The sequence below is a fragment of the Paroedura picta genome, chromosome 1 (assembly GCF_049243985.1).
Source record: "Paroedura picta isolate Pp20150507F chromosome 1, Ppicta_v3.0, whole genome shotgun sequence".
NCBI lineage: Eukaryota > Metazoa > Chordata > Lepidosauria > Squamata > Gekkonidae > Paroedura > Paroedura picta.
Window position 1 is genome coordinate 74,077,666 of NC_135369.1, and position 19,045 is coordinate 74,096,710.

Genomic DNA, 19,045 nt, shown 5'->3' on the forward strand with positions numbered 1-19,045 from the left:
GAGCAAGCGGAGATCAACGCATCGGCAAGCCTTCGTTTACCCAGCGAGGCTTCCCCGGCTGCAGTCCCTCTGTTTAAAGTCACCAAGCACAAGCAACACAGAGACCCGTTTGCTGCTTTATTTTCCCTTTATTTTTCACACTATTTTCGGCTGAAAATCGTGCCCGTGAGGGGGGGGGGGGTGGATTTTTTTTTTCACTCGGGGGGAGCGTGGCAATGATGAAACGGCAGCTCAAACACCACCTGCTAGCTGGATGGGTCTCTCCATTGCAACGAATCAACGCAGATTCGTTGCAACATGTGTGTGTGTGTTTTTTTAAACCTTCCTTAAAGTGAAAGGGGCTGTTTGGGAGCATGATAACGGCCGCCCATTGACAGCCAGGGGCGGGACACAGCTCAGCAATATCGCTTCCTGGCTAGCGATTTTTGCCGAGACCGGAAACCTGTGGGAAACGATAGAAACGCAACTGGATTCCACTACAAAGGCAGGTATGCATAATGACGAATTCCACTATTTTAAATGGCGATTTTTCATTCAGCAAACAATTTGCTACATGGATCCCGGTGCGGAATGGCCCTATGAATTAATGACTTCCAAGACATCCTGTTGTTGGAGATCTTGCTCAGGTTTTGCAAGCTGAAGACCCTAGCTTTCTTGACAGAGTCAATCAATCTCATGCTGGGTTTTCTTATTTTCTTGCTGCTTCCTTTCCTAGCATTATCATCTTTCTCTGTGAGTCTTGGCTTCTCATAATGTGATCAAAGTAGGATAGCCTCAGTTTGGTTATTTTAGCTTCTAGAGAGAATTCAGGCTGTGTTTGATCTTAAATAAACTTATTTTTTCTTTTTGGCGATTTACCGCAATAAACTATTTGTTTTTAAAAGCCCCAAGAATCTGCTCTTTTGGGTACTGGAGGCTACCATTCTGGAAATTATCATGCAGTTTCCCGCGAATTTAACCAACCAATGCTATTCTAAGTAGCTCGCAGTACAACGGCATGCTGGGACATGTAGTCTCATCCAAAAATGTCCGCCTTTTGAGGTAGTTTGCCCCTTATCCCGTTATGTCTGTTCTCCTTTTAGGCCCAGCGCTTTTCAACGTGGTTCCACATAGGAAAACGACGTGCGAGTTTCCAAACGCGATGAGGTCCTTCAGTTGGGGTCTGTCTAACAATATGCCCGAAAAGAAAAAAAATATTTTTTATACAGATGTTGTTTCTTGCCTTTGGGGCGGGCGGGAGAAGTGACAGACATTTATCTCGTCAGTGCCTGTTAAAAAGATCAAAGAAACTGGCAGATACAAAATATCCGAAGTAGAGAATTCAGTCAGGCTTAGTGATGAACGGCTTCTCAAGACAGGGTGAGAGGTCAGGAAGTGAGGGCCTTTTCCTCTCCCTTTGCCCTTCCCCCACCTTCTGACATGCCAACCCAGCAGTCGGCGGCGTAGCAGCTGCGCAAAAGGTGGGTGATGGTGGTGGGCGAGGTGAGGCAGGGATAGGTCGCCTCGCCAGGAGGGAGGGCGGGCAGGAGCCCGGGGGCTGCGCGGAGGCGCGTAAATGGCTGCTTGAGCGGGGGTCAGCATGGGCAAGAGGGCGGCGGGGCTTGGGTGCCTCTGGTCTCCGTGCCCAGGCGGCAGGGCTGAGGGAGGGCGAGCTGATTCTTCGTGCACATCCCTCAACGCAGCGAGGCAAGGAGGCAGCAGCAAACCTCGCTGGGAATGTGAAGCATCCCCCTTTTCTCTGCTGCTTTTTATTTGCAGGCCCCGGTCTTGTTTTATGCTCATTCTGAAACCTCAGGATGGAGTTTGAGCTCATGGAGAATGACATCCTCGAGTCGCTGGAAGACCTAGGGTGCGTATCAGAACAAACATGCGGTAGCATTGTGGTTTATAGTATTTATATAATTTTCTTTTAAAAACTATGTATTCTTTCGGCATCTCTTTTATTGTGGTGAAAGCTTGCTTAAGCCTTTGATTGTAGTTACACCTCTGAAACCTGATTTTTTTTTTTTACTTTAGAGAGAATATTTTGAAAGAGAGAAAATCTTAAAAGAGAATATCTGTTAGATTTCTTACAAATACTTCCAAAATCCCAGATTTACTTTGTTAGGTCTATGAATTTTCTGGATATATTCTCAAGTGAAGTGGTTGATTTCTGGAGAGGGCTAGAAATAATACTTGGACTCTGTAATGCATCCTCTCTCTCTCTCTCTCTCACACACACACACACACACACCATCAGATGTCCTCCTTTGAGAGAACATGTCCTTTTTGTGTGTATTTGTCCTTTGGGCTCTTTAAAAAAAACTGATGAAAGTGTCCTCTTTTGGGGTTGGAAGATTAGGAATATTCCTAATTAGTAGCAACTATCACAGCTTAAATAGTAGGGGTCTTTAAAATGAGATTTGTCATAGTGAACACTTGTTTGAAGTAGTCAGTTGGGAATTGGGAAATATGTCCTCTTTTTTGCTTTTCAAAATATTGTAATGCTAGTATATATAAATCTACTAATATAGTATACACACAGAGAGAAATATATAAAGTGATTTTATCTAGTATGCTTATAATCATTACAAAGCTTATTTTTGTTAATCTTTATATCATTTTATTTTGTGATATAATGGTTAAAATGGTTATATGTTCAAAGCAGTGCAAGACTTCAGGGCATGCACAAATTCTTTGAAAAATAATAAAAATACTTCTGACTTAGTAAATGGTTCAGAGAGCAGCAAGGTGTTACTGAGTATAGGAGTGAGTGAAGGTAATTTCACTGATATTCAAGTGAGAAGGTCATCCTTCTCACAGAGATGTCATTGCAGGGGTCACACAGTCCCCTAACATTTAAAAATTATTAAAATGTTCACAAAATAGAAATGTTGGAGGTTTTTAAAAATGTTACAATATTTTATCAGTGTATAGTGGTATTTATGCAGCTTTGTTGCTCACAGCCATTGTGATGAAAAAGTGGAAGAGTTTTTGTACATATCCATTTATTGTGTCTTGAATAATGGGGAAAATGTGATATCAAGGAAAAATATGGTAGAAACAAAATATGCTTTTATTTTTTTCACAAAGCATGCTGTCCAAAAAAAGGTTGGTGCAGTTTCTCTAGTTTTTTCATAAGTCAGTTCAATTCCGAAGACTGTGTTTTGAAAGCATGAATGAAGATAGTAAAACTTGAGTATTTGTGCTGGACAACTTTATTAATGCAGAACTTCTGTAATTTCTTTATATAATAGTAGTCAGTAGTATTCTGTAAACAGTGACAAATGTTACCAGAAAGAGTGAGCAATATAAGATCCAAGACTAGGATCTTGAAGATCCAGATTCCAATCCCTGTTCTGCTGTGGAAACTTGGGGTAAACTTGGGCGAGTTTAACCTATCTCAGTTTAACCTATCTCACAGGGTTGTTGTAAGGTTAAAAGGGAATAGAATAATGAGCTGCTTTGGTCTCCACCGGAGAAAAATGCAAGGTATAAATAAATAATAATCATAAAATTTTATTTATAATCTTCCCTTCCTCAGAGGCTCAGGGTAGGTAACAGCATATATAAAAACAAAAAATAACAATAACTGTCACATTAAAATAATTTTATAACCAGAATAATTCAAAACCACCTTTAATTTCCCAGTGAAGGGAGCAATGCAGATGTCAGTTTGCAGTACGGAGACAGCTTGGCTGATGTTTTGGCCAGGGAGGCCTCAACCATAGACCTGGCAGTACAGCCCTGTTTTACAGACCCCGTGGAACAGTTCTCATGGGGCCCTGATCTCTCCAGGGAGAGTGTTCCACCAGGCCAGGCCAGTTACATCCTTGGGGCCAGGGATGTTGAGCTTCTGCTCACTTGACCTTAAGCTTCTTTGGAAGACATAGGGGAGGAGGTGGTCCCACAGATATGACTCTCCAAGACCATTTAGGGCTTTATAGGTCAGAACCAGAACCTTGAACCTGATCTGGTCTTCCATCTGGAACCATTGCAGCTGGGAGAGCACAGGTTGAATGTGTGCTCTTCACTGGGTCTCAGTAAGGACCCTCACCACTGCATTCAGGATCAATTGAAGTTTCCAGAGCAGTTTCAACGGCATCCCTAAATTACTGGAGAAAATAAATCTGAATTTTGTCTCAGGATGACATTTGCTAATAGAAGTTAGGACAGGCAAAAAAAATCAAATGCCTTTGAGAGGGTGGAGTGGGAGCAACTAAAGTTTTTTAAAAAAGCATGTTTGTCCTTTCTTAGTTTTGTTTTTTTCCCATTCTGCCCTCTTTCTGCTGTGTTTTGATGGTGGATGGCTATAATCCCAAGCTTATTTGGAAGTAGACTCCTTTGACATTATTGGTGTTTACTCCCAAGTAAATATGTTTAGGATTGATGTTTGCCTTGGATTGTCACTGTACAAGCATAGTCTGTATACTCAAATAGAGGTGAGAGGATCTAACAGAGTTCTCATTTTTGTTTGCCAGATACAAAGGCCCGTTGTTAGAAGATGGAGCTCTGACTCAAGCAGCTTCCGGTGGAGCCAGTTCCCCTGAATTTACCAAACTCTGTGCTTGGCTAGTGTCAGAATTAAGGTTATTTTGCAAACTAGAAGAAAATGTACAAGCCACTAACAGTGAGTACATATTATTTTGATCACATGTACACATTTTTGGTGATTTTCATACTAACTCTGATGTATGTACTCCCAAACATTGATGTGATATGTAGGGTATTTTACACGTTAACTATTCAAGCAGGTAATTATTTAATGAATTATTGGGCTCAGGCTTATATGGTCCTTGCCTTTTTATGGGCTGTAGAACTTGATCCTCCTGCAGCTTTTTAAACACTACTACATTGTGAAGAAATAACTACACAGTAGCAAGTTTGGATAACTTCCAAATGGGTGAAGTGTAAAAATAAGTTTTGCAACTGGACATCCAGATCTATGCCAAGCAGTGTCTATTTTAAAAATGTACATACACACAATTTATTTTCCTTTATGTACCAGTTAGTTATGGGAACAGGCAAGGCGCTATGAATCTCTACCCATTACCAGGGGGCACTGAAGCCTCACCAACTGAGTTATAGTGAGACATCCTTCTGTTGTCTAAGCCTGCACGTGCACTTTCAAGCATACTTCAAGTCAGAAACCTGCTCTTTTTAAAAATGGAAATTGAATTTCTCAAGAAGTAGAATTCTGCATACAATACTTCACTCCTGTGGAATTACTACCTAGATTCTTCCTTGAGTAGAGAACTACTCAACTATATATATATAACTATATTCTTCCTTGAGTAGAGAATTGCTACCTATATTCTTCCTTGAGGAGAGAAAACCATTATCAACAATTTTCATTTAACTGCTCTTTTCTTGGCTTTGGATTCTATTAGAAATCTTTGTTCTTATCATTTTTTAAACAAAAGCAGTCTGATGCCACACTTTACTCTTCTGCCCTGAATTGTGAAACCCACCATGAAGTTTGAAAGCAGTGTCTTCTGATGACATTTAAGCTGAATCCTACCCATGTTTTTTGCTGATGAGGAAGATGTGTTTGCTTGTGGAAAAAGGGAGTAGGACTGAACCAGCAGGGTTCACTGTTTCTCTGTTTATACTGCAGACACTCTCTTTGCCCTCCCCATACTCTTACTGAGGGTCGATTCTTTCCACAAACATGATTTCAGGGGCTCAACAAGTTGTACTAGAATGGAGGAGGTAGGAAAATTGGCTTCCATAAATGTTACTTCACTCCCACTAGGTAGGATTTACTCTTTAGTAAGAAAACAATGCCTGTAAGAACTGAGGGGCCTTAACTTGAATAATCTTTGTTTTGAGGTCCAAGTGAAGCAGATGAGTTCCAGCTTGAAATGAGTGGACTGCTTGGTGAAATGAACTGCCCATATACAACACTAACATCAGGAGATGTTACAAAGCGACTTCTCAATCAGAAAAACTGCCTTTTGCTGCTCAGTAAGTTGAAGAAAACACCTCGTTGAAATGAAGATAAAATATTTGCTTTGATTTTTTTTATTGTTGTTGTGGGGTACATAGACATTTTTATTTATTTATATTATTATATTTATATTTATATACTGCCCTCCCCTGAGGCTCAGGTCAGTATACATGGAACATAAAAAACAATTCATGGAACTTAGTTTTTCCATAACATGTAAATAACTACAACAATAATATTAACAATTAATAACTATAACAGAGGTAATGGACTGTAACAGTGCAAACAGGTCCGGGGCAGAATGCATGAATGGATTCCTGGGAGAGAGGGAGCAGGGGCCCTGTAGATGTTGCTGGTTTCGCTTGGTCCCAACCAAATGCCTGGCGGAAGAGCTCTTTTTTGTAGGCCTTGCAGAACAGGGCCCAGTTGGGGGCCAAGACAGAGAAGACTCCAGCCCTGGTTGAGGCCAGGCAGGCTTCTTTGGGGCCAGTGATCATTAGCCGGTTGGTGGTGGCGGAGTGTAAAGCTCTGAGGGGCATTGGCAGGGAGGCGATCCCTCAGGTATACTGGGCCCTTAAAGGTAATTACCAGATCCTTTAGCCTGAGTTTTCTTGACCTTACAATAACATAAGAGCCCCAGATTCAGCACTCCCTCATTCCCAGTGAAGGGAATTAGCATTTGACAATAAAAATGATCAATCCTATGATGCTGCTATAAGTTGGAAGAAGTATCCAAAAAGTTGTTATTTCTAGCCATACAAATCTCCACTTGATATCCTCACATGTCTGTGAGAAATGCTGTTTGGTGACTTGTCAAATATACCATGTGGGCCTTAGACTTCAGACATTTGACCTCAGAAGCCTCTCTTTATACCTCGTCCTAGCTGTATTCTGTGGTTCCATATTTTCTCAACAAGAGCATTCTGTAAAATATGAAATTTTGTTCTTGTATTCCTTAGTCATGTAGCAATGGTAAATATTCCAGTTTTCTGCAATGTTAAAAATGAGCATAGACTGAACTGTAATTTTTCTTCCTTCAGCGTACCTAATTTCAGAATTAGAAGCTGCCCGAATGCTGTGCGTCAATGCTCCTCCAAAAAAAGCCCAGGAAGGTGGCGGTAGTGAAGTCTTTCAGGAGCTTAAAGGCATATGTATTGCTTTAGGCATGTCCAAGCCTCCAGCCAATATAACTATGTTCCAGTTCTTCAGTGGAATAGAAAAAAAAGTAAGAACTGAGGGTCAATGGCTTGAATCCATGGGCAATTCTGTGTGCACATAGTGTGTGTGCCAACTACACTTAGTCCCCTCCATGAACTCCATGCTTTACCACTTCAGAGGGCTTCCCAGTTTTTAGGAGTGGAGTTGGGATACAGGGCTGCAGTGGGTTGTGAGCGGAAAGGCCTAGTATGTGCAAAGTGCATACATCTGATTCTTGGGATCAAGCATTTGTCCTTGGCTTCATGCTTGTACTTGACCATTCCTGGAGGAAAAGGTTTTAGATGTGGTGGGATCTGCTCACACTTTTGAGAGGAAAATAGCTTACCTTCAGAAATACTTTTCATAATCTGTAAAAGGATTTACTTCTTGAGTTTGGATTTTTGTAGAAGTCTTTTTAAGAGTATACGAAGCTGCCTTAAAGTGAATCAGAACATTGACTCTAGGTCTGTGGGTTGCACCTGGAACCTTTGCTTGTCTAGCAGATGGTCTGCCACTCTGCTTTGTATGTGTACTCTGCATAGACATACTTTCTTTCTAAACCTGAGTGCCTTAGTGGGGTGAGTGGAGAGCATGATCTGGTTCTTAAGACTGTACTTTAACACTCTTTATTTTGTTACAGTTAAAAGAAACATTAGCAAAGGTTCCACCAAATCATGTAGGAAAACCTTTACTGTCGAAACCACTGGGTCCAGTTCATTGGGTGAGTCATTTGTCATTAGACCTTTAGCTTCTGGCATCACTTTTCAGTGTAAGATGTAAGTATTCACTCTTATATTTTGCAAAGAAATAAGACCAACAATATGAAGGAAGTTGCAGTATCAGATATAAGGATCTTCTTTTAAAAGTTAATGTAGGCAATATTCCACGAATGCCAGCTCTTTAAAAGTTTCCTCCATGTTAGTCAGATTATAGCCTGTCACAGACAGAGAGCAGCAGATGAAAGTGCCTACTGGTAAGGGGTAGTTTAGTGCAGTTATTTAGCCAAGGCCCATGATGCAGGAAAACAAAACAAATCTCACTTTCTCTAGCCAATGCGATTAGAGGTAGGAATCTGGTCAGTACTGAAAGTGTTCAGTTTTAATGTGGACACAAAACAAAATGCGTTTGAGGCAAAAAATATTCTTTACCTGATGCCCCTGAACAAGGCAGGATGGGAGAACTGTGTTTCAGGAGGATAACTGAAGAATCTCATTAAATTGTAAAATAACCTTCATAATCTTTGTGGGATTTTCTGAAACATTTACATCTTAAACATTCTGAAATGTTGTTAGTCTGGCTTCCAACATAGTGCAAGATTTATGTGCAAAACCATACTCAGTCACATTGATACCTGCAACCACGGTCAGGAGTCTGAGTGTGACTCTGGGTGCCTCAACCACGGAAGCCCGGTTTGCAAGTGATGCTCACCAGGTGCATAACAACTGGTACCCTACCTGTCGGTGTCCAATCTAGACACCATGATCCATGCAACAGTCACCTCCAGGCTAGATTACTGTGACTCAGGGACCCAGTGGAAAGCACATGTACGACCTGCGCTCTTCTTTCTGCATTGGCTCCTGATTGGGGACTGCATCAGATTCAAGGTTTTGGTTCATACCTTCAAAACCCTAAATGGTCTGGACTTCAGTATCTACAGAATTGTTTTTTCCACTGTGTCCCCCAAGGCACGTTATGTTCTAGCGAACAAAATCTGCTTAGGATCCCCAGCTCCAAGGAAGTTAAATGGGTCTGGCCTCGGCTATAAGCCTCATGAAGCAGCTCTTTCTGGCAGGCTCTGCATAACTGTTTAAGGTTCTACAGGGCCCTGATCTCATTCAGCAGAGTGTTCCACCAGGCTTATAGTTAAGGCCTAGAAACAACTTTACAGTCTGCTTGTCTCCTTGTTTACGACTCATCCAACTAAATGATTAATTGGATTCATTTACTATTCTTCCCTAGGTTTAGCTACTTTTAATTATTAATTTTAAAACTTTTAAAACCTAATAATAAATGTTCATTCTTATATATTTTAATCTTTTTGTCACTTGCCTTGAGCCTCTGGGAAAGGGTAGGGTATAAATGAAATAAATGAATAGATTTATACAAGATCTTTTGGGCTCTAAGTAAAAGGTAGCATGGTCATTATGAGTTGCTGAAAATCATGACACTACCAGAGAAGGTGACAAAGAGATTCTTTGGCTGCTACATATACTGTGTTTATGGCAAGACTTCAGGGCAAATGTGCATTTATAGCTGATGATTCAGTTATGCTTCTGGTAATTTCTGGACATTGACTGTATGAGGAACTGGGCTCCCCCCACTCTGTCTAGAGCATCTGTTTTCAAACTTTTGACCTTGGAGGAGCCCCTGAAATGAATTTTCAGATTTCAAGGACTTCCAGAATTGATGTCAGGTGGCCACACCTCCCTGCCATGCCCCCTGGAAGTAACATGTCACCAGAAGTGACATTACCACCTTCACCGTCTTTTTCTTCCCTCCTGCCTTTGTAGGCCAGAAAGAAGGGCAGGAGTTGCAAAGACAGCCCAGATCCCCCCCCCCCCCACATGCTATGCCACAACCAACTTCTCCCTTTAATTGTTACACCCATGGCCTACCCAACTGGGTGGCCAATTCCTTAGCTTGTGGCCATTAAGGGTGCAGACTCCCTTGGGAGCACCCGCAGGAGTTCACGGATTCCTGGTTGGGAATCGCTGGTCTAGAGACATGGCTTCTTTATATCAGTAAGTGCAAAGGCTTAAATGCCAAAAATATGGACTTGAATCTGCTGAACACAAAACCTGATAGAAGGTTGTCTGTCAGCAGAATGCAGCTTCTTTGACACCCCCTGAAAGGCTACTCTTGGGGGCCTGGGAACCCTCTGAATAGTATTTCAGAGGAGATGGAGGTCTGCAGTGAGAGTAGGGAATTGGCAAAAACCACATACATACACCTTCCCATGAACAGAACCTCTTCATGGAATGGTAGCCATAGATCCTATTGGGAGAGACCCTGCCATTGCATTGAGGGGATCTCCAGTCATGTTTCAAAGGGAAGTTGTCTTTCTGCTAGAAAGCCATAGTGACTTATTTCAACTGATGCTTCTGTCGCTGACATAGTTCCCTAAAGGATCGTTCTAAAGGAAGCTGGAAATACTCCTCTTATTCTGCTGGGTCTTTAGCCTCTGTTGAGTTTTCTTATGTTAACAACAGCCCTATGGCCTTTTTGACATCACTGTACTCTGGCTTATCAAGACAAAGGCTACCCCCAAGATTCATTGCCCTTTTTAGTATGTTCATTATTTGTCTGGGAATGGTCCAAGAAAACAGATCAGCAGTTACAAGAAAACTGCTTGCGCAACAGTGCTGGCTGCTAGTCCAGCTGATAGGACTGTCTGTCATCTGATGGAATGAAGCAGATCTCTTGGGGATTTTTTTCTTTGCTGCAATTGTTTTATCCATTAAGTGAACATTAAACTTTACAATTAGTTTTATTTTGATTTCCAGCTGTTGCAAAACACTCAATGTTGTCCTGACCTGTTAGTTAGAGAAGTGTCCTTAAAATAGTATTTCAGAAGTCATGAAACTCTTATACTTTCATTTCAGGAAAAAATTGAAGCTATTAATCAAGCTATAGCCAATGAGTATGAAGTTCGGCGGAAATTGTTAGTGAAGCGTCTGGATGTGACTGTCCAGTCATTTGGCTGGTCAGACAGAGCAAAGGTATCATTTGATTTCCATATATGTGATTTGTTCCTTTATAAACAGGTCTTGCCAGTATTTGAAAACCATTTTCTAGTTAATATGAGTGGGGAAGCCCCTATTTAGGAAGAAACTTGAGCTGAAATGGAACTCTCTAAAAGCTCTTTGTAAAAGCCTATTGTAAAAAGCAAGTAGGTGACATTAAATTTCTGACCAACAGTTGCACTTCCTGGCATGCAAGGGCCATTCAAGCTTACCTCCTGTATCATATCTGTCCTTTTGTGAGACCACTCTGGTTTCCTCACTGTAAAATCCTCACCTAGCATTCCTTCTGGAGCAGGAGCCACTGTTCAATTGGTAGAGGAAATGCTTTAGGTGGTTGGGCAGTGAAAGTTTTTGAGGTCTTTGAGTAGATTGTTCCCCATGATGTTCTGATGGATAAATTGAAGGACTGCAATCTGGATTTTCAGATAGTTAGGTGGATAGGGAATTAGTTAGAGAGCCGCACTCAAAGAGTTGTTGTCAGTGGTGTTTCATCAGACTGGAGGGAGGTGAGTAGCGAGGAGACCGATCGGGGGCAGCCCAACCAGCAAGGCCAGCTCATAGGGAACCAAAAGTAAAAGGATTCAGATGCCTTTATACTAATGCCCGAAGCATGGGCAATAAGAAGGAAGAGCTGGAACTTCTCATGCTGATGGAAAGGTATGCTCTAATAGGCAAATATTAAAGGGAGCGATCTGCAAACATCTGGAGGACAATTTGGTGATCCAAGGAAGTCAGTATGGATTTGTCTCCAACAGGTCCTGTCAGACCAACCTGGTTTCCTTTTTTGACCAAGTAACAGGTTTGCTGGATCATGGAAATTCGGTTGATGTTGTTTACTTGGATTTTAGTAAAGCTTTTGATAAGGTTCCCCATGATGTTCTGATGGATAAATTGAAGGACTGCAATCTGGATTTTCAGATAGTTAGGTGGATAGGGAATTGGTTAGAGAACCACACTCAAAGAGTTGTTGTCAGTGGTGTTTCATCAGACTGGAGGGAGGTGAGTAGCAGGGTACCTCAGGGCTCGGTGCTTGGCCCGGTACTTTTTAACATATTTATTAATGATCTAGATGAGGGGGTGGAGGGACTACTCATCAAGTTTGCAGATGACACCAAATTGGGAGGACTGGCAAATACTCCGGAAGATAGAGACAGAGTTCAACGAGATCTGAACACAATGGAAAAATGGGCAAATGAGAACAAGATGCAATTTAATAAAGATAAATGTAAAGTTCTGCATCTGGGTCAGAAAAATGAAAAGCATGCCTACTGGATGGGGGTTACGCTTCTAGGTAACACTGTGTGTGAATGAGACCTTGGGGTACTTTTGGATTGTAAACTAAACATGAGCAGGCAGTGTGATGCAGCGGTAAAAAAGGCGAATGCCATTTTGGGCTGTATCAACAGAGGCATCACATCAAAATCACAAGATGTCATAGTCCCATTGTATACGGCACTGGTCAGACCACACCTGGAGTACTGTGTGCAGTTCTGGAGGCCTCACTTCAAGAAGGACGTAGATAAAATTGAAAGGGTACAGAGGAGAGCGACGAAGATGATCTGGGGCCAAGGGACCAAGCCCTATGAAGACAGGTTGAGGGACTTGGGAATGTTCAGCCTGGAGAAAAGGAGGTTGAGAGGGGACATGATAGCCCTCTTTAAGTATTGGAAAGGTTGTCACTTGGAGGAGGGCAGGATGCTGTTCCCGTTGGCTGCAGAGGACAGGACACGCAGTAATGGGTTTAAACTACAAGTACAACGGTATAGGATAGATAACAGGAAATTTTTTTCACAATCAGAGTAGTTCAGCAGTGGAATAGGCTGCCTAAGGAGGTGGTGAACTTCCCCTCACTGGCAGTCTTCAAGCAAAGGTTGGATACACACTTTTCTTGGATGCTTTGGGCTGATCCTGCGTTGAGCAGGGGGTTGGACTAGATGGTCTGTATCGGCCCTTCCAACTCTATGATTCTATGATTGCTTGGCTAGATGGGTCAATTTACTTTTCTCTGCTCTATTTTCTAGGCCTACTCCCATCCCTGCATAGGTTTTTGGCAAATTGGTTGAGTGACAAGTTTCTACTAACTTAAGTTGTCAAGTAGGAAAACTTACTTCCTCCCTGTATCTGAGGTTAAAATCTCAAGTTAAAAACAGCTAGTGCTGAGTTGTATTTATTTATTTTATTTATTTATTTTTCAATTTTTATACCACCACTCTCGACATAGGTGTCTTGTGGTTCACAGAATAAAACAATAAAATTTCAATATAAAAACCCCATAAAAACCCATACAAACAAATGAACAACATATGCAAACGACAGCTGGCAGCCTACTTAGGGGCTATAGCCCTTCTAAACCCAACCCCGCTGTTCCAGCCTATGGTCCTATGCTGATGACCCTAGGCAGAGATGAGCCAGGAGACTTGATTGTTAAAAAGTAGGGCAGGATCCAAGGCATGCAAATCTAGAGAAGGAAAACTTATTGAGCACCTAGTTCTACTTCTCCGGGGTGGTTAGTTTCCTTTTTACCTCTTTATGCAAGTTCAATATGTTACTGTCTCCCTGCCTATTACAATTGTAGTTCCCCTTAATTTCAGAAAACAGTAACTGCTGAGTGCTGCGGAAACAGTATTTGAATTTGATTCCCTTTCTGAATTAACATTGTAAGGTTAAACTCAAAAGTCATGACAAATTTTAATTAAGCCAAGGCTTTCTGTAAGAGCATACATGTGCTTGTTCTCTGCCCTTTCCCCTCCCACTTAGTGCTGCTCCTGATTGAAGAGTTTAGATCAAAGATTGAAGTTTAGATCAAGCTCCAGTTTGCTTTGAGATCCAGGTGCTGGCACTTGTTTCCCTTCATGAATTGGACTTCTAAGCTCATGAGACTTAGAGAAGCTTTTCTTGACAAACAGAAATTAATAGAGGCTTCGGGGAGGAGTGGAATATAATATGCATAATATGTAGCCATACACTCAGTTATGGTGCTCTGCTGATTCTTTTACAGCAACAGCTGCAACTGGATTTAGCAAGTGTCATTGGAGCAAAAACACTAGTTGTCTATCATGGTGTTCATATTTAAGATTTGAAAATATAGAATAAGATCAAGACTTTGACAGTTCTTTTGGAACAGAAAATGCACAGATGAACCACAAATAGTATTAAAGAAGTGATTGCAGATTTGGATTTCATTTGCATAGGCTGAAAGATATATTGTTGCTTGGGACCACTTTAGACTCTCTTTCCTGAAGATTTGTATTATGATGACTTTCACTTATGGATAAAGTGCATTTTGATGTTTTTGTTGGTTATCTTGCTGTTAAAATGCTAGGTAATTAATGGTTTATTTGGATGTCTGGGTTTAGTCACAGCCTTCTATTGATTTCTCCCCCCCCCCTTTTCTGCATAATAGAGCCAAACAGAGAAATTGGCTAAAGTCTATCAGCCGAAACGTGCCATTTTGGCAACCAAAAGTGCTGTTTCTGTTGCTCACCTCCTGGCAGCTCGGCAAGACCTGTCAAAGATTATGCGGACTAGCAGTGGGTCTATCAGAGAGAAGACTGCCTGTGCCATTAATAAGGTATCTGTTTCATTTGAAGGTGTATAATAGTTCCTAAAAGTACTGTTTATATTAAGCAACTCTGTAGTAAGCATTGACACGTTTGTGCTGGAGTAACATTCTTTCTAATACATGCATATACACAACATACACATGGCCGTCATCCTTCATCCTAGCAGTTATTTTTGATGTGGAACACATTTTCTGGCTCGCCTCCTGGGACGGAAAGGGATACAGACATGACTTGCGTAGTCCCACCCCAGGGAATGAGCCAGAAAAGGGAGGGAAGGAGGGAAGTGACTAGTGGATGAGGAGGCTGGGTTGATGGCTGCGAGGCCATCGCAGGCTGAGGCTCCACTCTTGAAGCCTCTGGGGGCCAGGGCAGAGGCTGTGTGAATTCTGGGGAGTAGGCCACTGCTTCCAAGGCCTTCAGGGGCAGAGCACAGGCTGCCCAGCTCCCAGCGGGTGGGCCGCTGCTTCTGAAGCCTCTGGGGGCAAGGCGCAGGCTGCGCAGCTCCCAGGGGTGGGCTGCTGCTTTCCAGCCTGGAGGAGGGCTGGAGCCCTCCTGGCACAAGAAATGAGGGAGGGGGGGGGGGAAACCAAACAGATTTTCCAATCTGGGCACAACAGGCCCTGTAGTCACATGCTGTCCTATGTCATCATACTAGCACAGCACAGCATAGCACATTGCCTTTTGTCTTCCACAACAGCCACCATTGCAGTATGTTTTCGTGCTGCCTAAGATTACTGCAGTGTTGGGCAGACAGGACCCAAACCATGTGCTGCTGCTTTTACCTTAGAAAGGAATATCAGTTATGTTAGGTACATAATTGACCATTGTTGTATTATATAGGCAGAAATCTATGCCTGGATTTAATCTAGTAATCTGTCACAGCAGGATTGGAATTTGCATGCAGTGTACCATGGTGGCAGAAGTTGTAGTGGTGCAGGGTGGCTTGCAGTTGTACTTTCACAGCTCCATGTAGCTATAGGAACATATTGTCAGGGTGACATCCAACCAGGTAAAACCTTTAGGATTGGAGAGATGTCCTTGCAAATTGCATCTCGGCCATGGATCCATCATTTAGTCATCAGGAATCCTGTTTGTTCTGTATTTATGAATAGTGACGCTACAAGATTAAGTTTTTCAGAAACAGGAAGGAAAGTTTTAGATGTAATAACTCATTACTACCGTATATACTTGCATATAAGCCGATCCGCATATAAACCGAGGCACCTAATCTCACCCCAAAATGCTGGAAAACTTATTAACTCGCATATAAGCAGAGGGTGGTATATGGATAGTGGCTTTTTCTCCTTTCCTCCCCTCACCCCCTCCTGTTTTGGGCAGGATCTTTTTTTCCTTCCCACCTTCCTCCTCCCACTTTCCCTCTGAACCTCTTGCCTTTTGATATCCAATCCTGTGCTGCTTCCCTTCTTCTTAGCTCGATGTTCTGTTTCCTCCACTTTCCATGCCTTCCTCTAGGGGCGTTTCCTCCTCCTGCTCTCTGTTCTCCCTCTGAGACAGAGGCTTCAAAGCTTCCTGCAGCGGCGTGCTAGCCTCGTGCTAGCCTTATTAAGGCAGGGAATGGGAGTGGCAGAGACTGCTCTTTCTCTCCTGGGCTTGCTGCTTCTCTCCTTTGTTCCTGCTTCTGTGCTACAGACAAGTATACTTGTCTCCCACCCTCCTGTCTTGTCTGGCAGCTGGTATTTTCATAACCGCATATAAGCCGAGGGGAACTTTTTCAGTTTAAAAAAAGGGCTGAAAAACTTGGCTTATATGCGAATTTATACGGTATGTTTTTCTTCTGTTTGAAAAACCCTGTGTGTGTGTGGGGGGGGGGGAGTCTTTTGGAAAAAAGAAACCTAAGAATAGATTTAATAATAAAATGTAATGGGTAAGATTCCTAATTCTGATCACCTAGCTACCTAAACTTTAGTATAAAGTGAATTATGACTTGCTGCAGCTTCTCCTGTTACAATGCACTTTAGTCAGTATTTTAGCACCCTTATTATTTCTACATTTCTATGAAAACTATTTCTAGGGTGTTTATAAAATGTACCATTCTAGATTAAGTACCACAACTGCTCCTTTGAGCTTGTTTCAAAAATTAGTTTATTCTATTTACAGGTGTTAATGGGACGAGTACCTGACAGAGGTGGGAGACCCAATGAAATTGAGCCACCGCCTCCTGAGATGCCCCCATGGCAAAAACGACAAGATGGTCCCCAGCCGCAAAGTGGTGGAGGCAGAGGCGGAAGAGGTAGCTATGAGTCATCGTATGGTGGTCGTGGAGGTTATGAGCAAGGGAGTCATGACAGAGGAAGCCGAGGAGGCTATGACCAAGGAGGCTATGACAGAGGAAACCGAGGAGGATATGACTCATCCTACGGAAGCCGTGGAGGTCACGAACATGGGGGTCACGAACGAGGAGGGCGAGGACGTGGTGGTTATGACCATGGAGGCAGAGGAGGAGGAAGAGGAGGCAAGCCTCAGGGAGGATGGACTGATGGTGGAGGAAGTAGCTACCAGGATGTCAATTACAGAGATGGTAATTACAGAGACGCAGGCTTTCAAACTGGAGGTTATCACGGTGGTGGCAGCAGTTATCAAGGAGGTGGCTATGGTGGCTATCAGTCTTCATATTCTGGAAGTGGATATCAAGGTGGTGGCAGCAATTACCAACAGGACAACAGATATCAAGATGGGCACCCCAGTGATCGAGGTGGAGGCCGTGGAGGAGGGCGAGGTGGCCGTGGAGGTCGGGGTGGTCGTGGCGGGCAAGGAGGTGGCTGGGGAGGAAGAGGTGCACAGAACTTTAATCAAGGGGGGCAGTTTGAGCAGCACTTCCAGCATGGAGGTTATCAATACAATCAGTCTGGATATGGACAAGGAAGACACTTCACTAGTTGAGGCTACAAGGCTTCCTTTTCTCTACAGAGCTCATGTAATAGAAATCTCTTACGATTTTTCCTTTCAAATTAGTAGCAGATCGTGTGTGGAAGGCTGCTTTCAGAAAACAATCTTTGCTTTTGAGCACATGTGAAGGTTCACATAGCAGTTGGCTGCTGACTAAAACCTAACTGCAGCGTTTCCTCTCTAGGATTGTCTGAACGATAGAACAACAGCCATGTTTTTTGTTTTAAGGCAATCTGGAGCCCAGGAGGACCTGTCTGTTCACACCTGTAAAGTGCAAACCAGAAAACTGTTTTTACACAGGTTCTTTGTCTCTCTCAATCTTACACTGCTCAAGCCATTTTGAATATTATTTTTCATTCAATGACTTTTGCTTCAAATCCGTATTGATAGCCGTAGATAAGTGAATTGTTACTTGTGCGTAAGCCCCATTGGAGTCAGTTGGACTTAGGCATTTGTAACTTAAGCAGAACTGCAGCCTACTTTAGCAGGCCTGCACCTGTCTATTATATGAGCTCTATTGCCGATGACTTGTTCAGTAGCCTTATCCCCCATTGATCAAAAATCTCATAGTCAACTCTGGAGACCCCAACCACTGCCATACCATGCATATCCAACTAAGCTAAGATACGAACAGATAGCATATGTAGCCCCATGCTTCAGCATAATTCAAACTGACTTTCATCAGTTGGTCTCCCAACCAGCCTAATTTTTTTTACTTGAACTTAGCTAGCAGTAATGGCAATCGGAAATTTGTTTTATGCACGAGTTAATACCACTGATCAGCAAATGCAGGATTCACTTCCTTTTTGGCATTTACTTTACAACAAAATGCCTTCAACTGGATTTGTTACTTTACTAAAAACCACATCAGTGCGCCTTGCTGGGTTTTTTTTTGTGAGTGTGTGTACAGAAGCATTGTCAAGCTGTGAAAGAAAATGGCTGAAGGTCTGCTATTGTATAAAAGGCGAGCAATAAAAGTATATGTTCTCCTGTTTGTCAGATTCTCTTTAACACTCTGTGTTCAAGTCAGCTTTAGTTTTGCAAATGTTTTCTCTGATTTCTGTATTTATATGTAGTCAACAAAGTGCTATAAGCAGAGAGAAGTGTTGGCATATTTTTCTAGGGAGTAGGAGAACCAAACAAGGAAACATCCCCCCCCCCCTCCCCAGCTTTGAATGTATTGGGGCCAGAGTCTGCCTCAACTTTGATTACTGATTTCAGCACAAATATATAGGTTAGATCTGATTTACACAACTGAACCCAACCTACCTTTACTGGGCATGGATAGTATGTTTCAAAATCTGGCATCCAGACGATCCTTTATTTTTTTAAGATGTAGAAAATGTGGGCAGTTCTTACAGTGATTTCGCAAAAAAGTATGGTGGGGTTTGTCTGACATGCCAGAATTGCGGCTTTAGTTTTGTATTGATTTTTCTTCCTCTCTTGTGCGATCATTTTCCATTTCCAGTTTGGTTCCCCCCCCCCAGTATAAAATATACAAATTAGATTGCGCTGTTGTTATTTGTATGGTTTATGGGTATGTTACAGAATAGGAGTCTTCTTGTATCCACTCAAAGCATCTAAAGAAGTGGGTTTAAGAGAGTTTATGCGGCAATAATTTTTATTGTTCTTTAAGGTACCACAATGCTCCTGTTTATTGACGACAACAAGTCTATAACTGAAGTCTTATAATGTGTAGGTGTACA

General features: G+C 42.3%; 1 protein-coding gene across 1 annotated transcript; it reads left to right on the forward strand.

Moving 5' to 3' along the window:
• Positions 1 to 1,325: 1,325 nt before the first annotated feature.
• Positions 1,326 to 18,333, forward strand: FAM98A (family with sequence similarity 98 member A). The gene is made up of 9 exons (XM_077343568.1): positions 1,326 to 1,460; positions 1,759 to 1,849; positions 4,461 to 4,609; positions 5,812 to 5,946; positions 6,970 to 7,154; positions 7,767 to 7,847; positions 10,729 to 10,845; positions 14,273 to 14,440; positions 16,551 to 18,333. Exons 2-9 carry the CDS (start codon positions 1,797 to 1,799, stop codon positions 17,331 to 17,333), a joined length of 1,671 nt encoding a protein of 556 aa, XP_077199683.1. The 5' UTR covers positions 1,326 to 1,460; positions 1,759 to 1,796; the 3' UTR covers positions 17,334 to 18,333.
• Positions 18,334 to 19,045: the final 712 nt, after the last annotated feature.

Coding starts and splice junctions, on each gene's coding strand:
- FAM98A (XM_077343568.1), top strand. CDS start 1,797: ATGGAGTTTGAGCTCATGGAGAATGACATCCTCGAGTCGCTGGAAGAC. Junction 5,947..6,969: donor AAACTGCCTTTTGCTGCTCA/GTAAGTTGAAGA, acceptor TTCTTCCTTCAG/CGTACCTAATTTCAGAATTA. Junction 10,846..14,272: donor GCTGGTCAGACAGAGCAAAG/GTATCATTTGAT, acceptor TCTGCATAATAG/AGCCAAACAGAGAAATTGGC.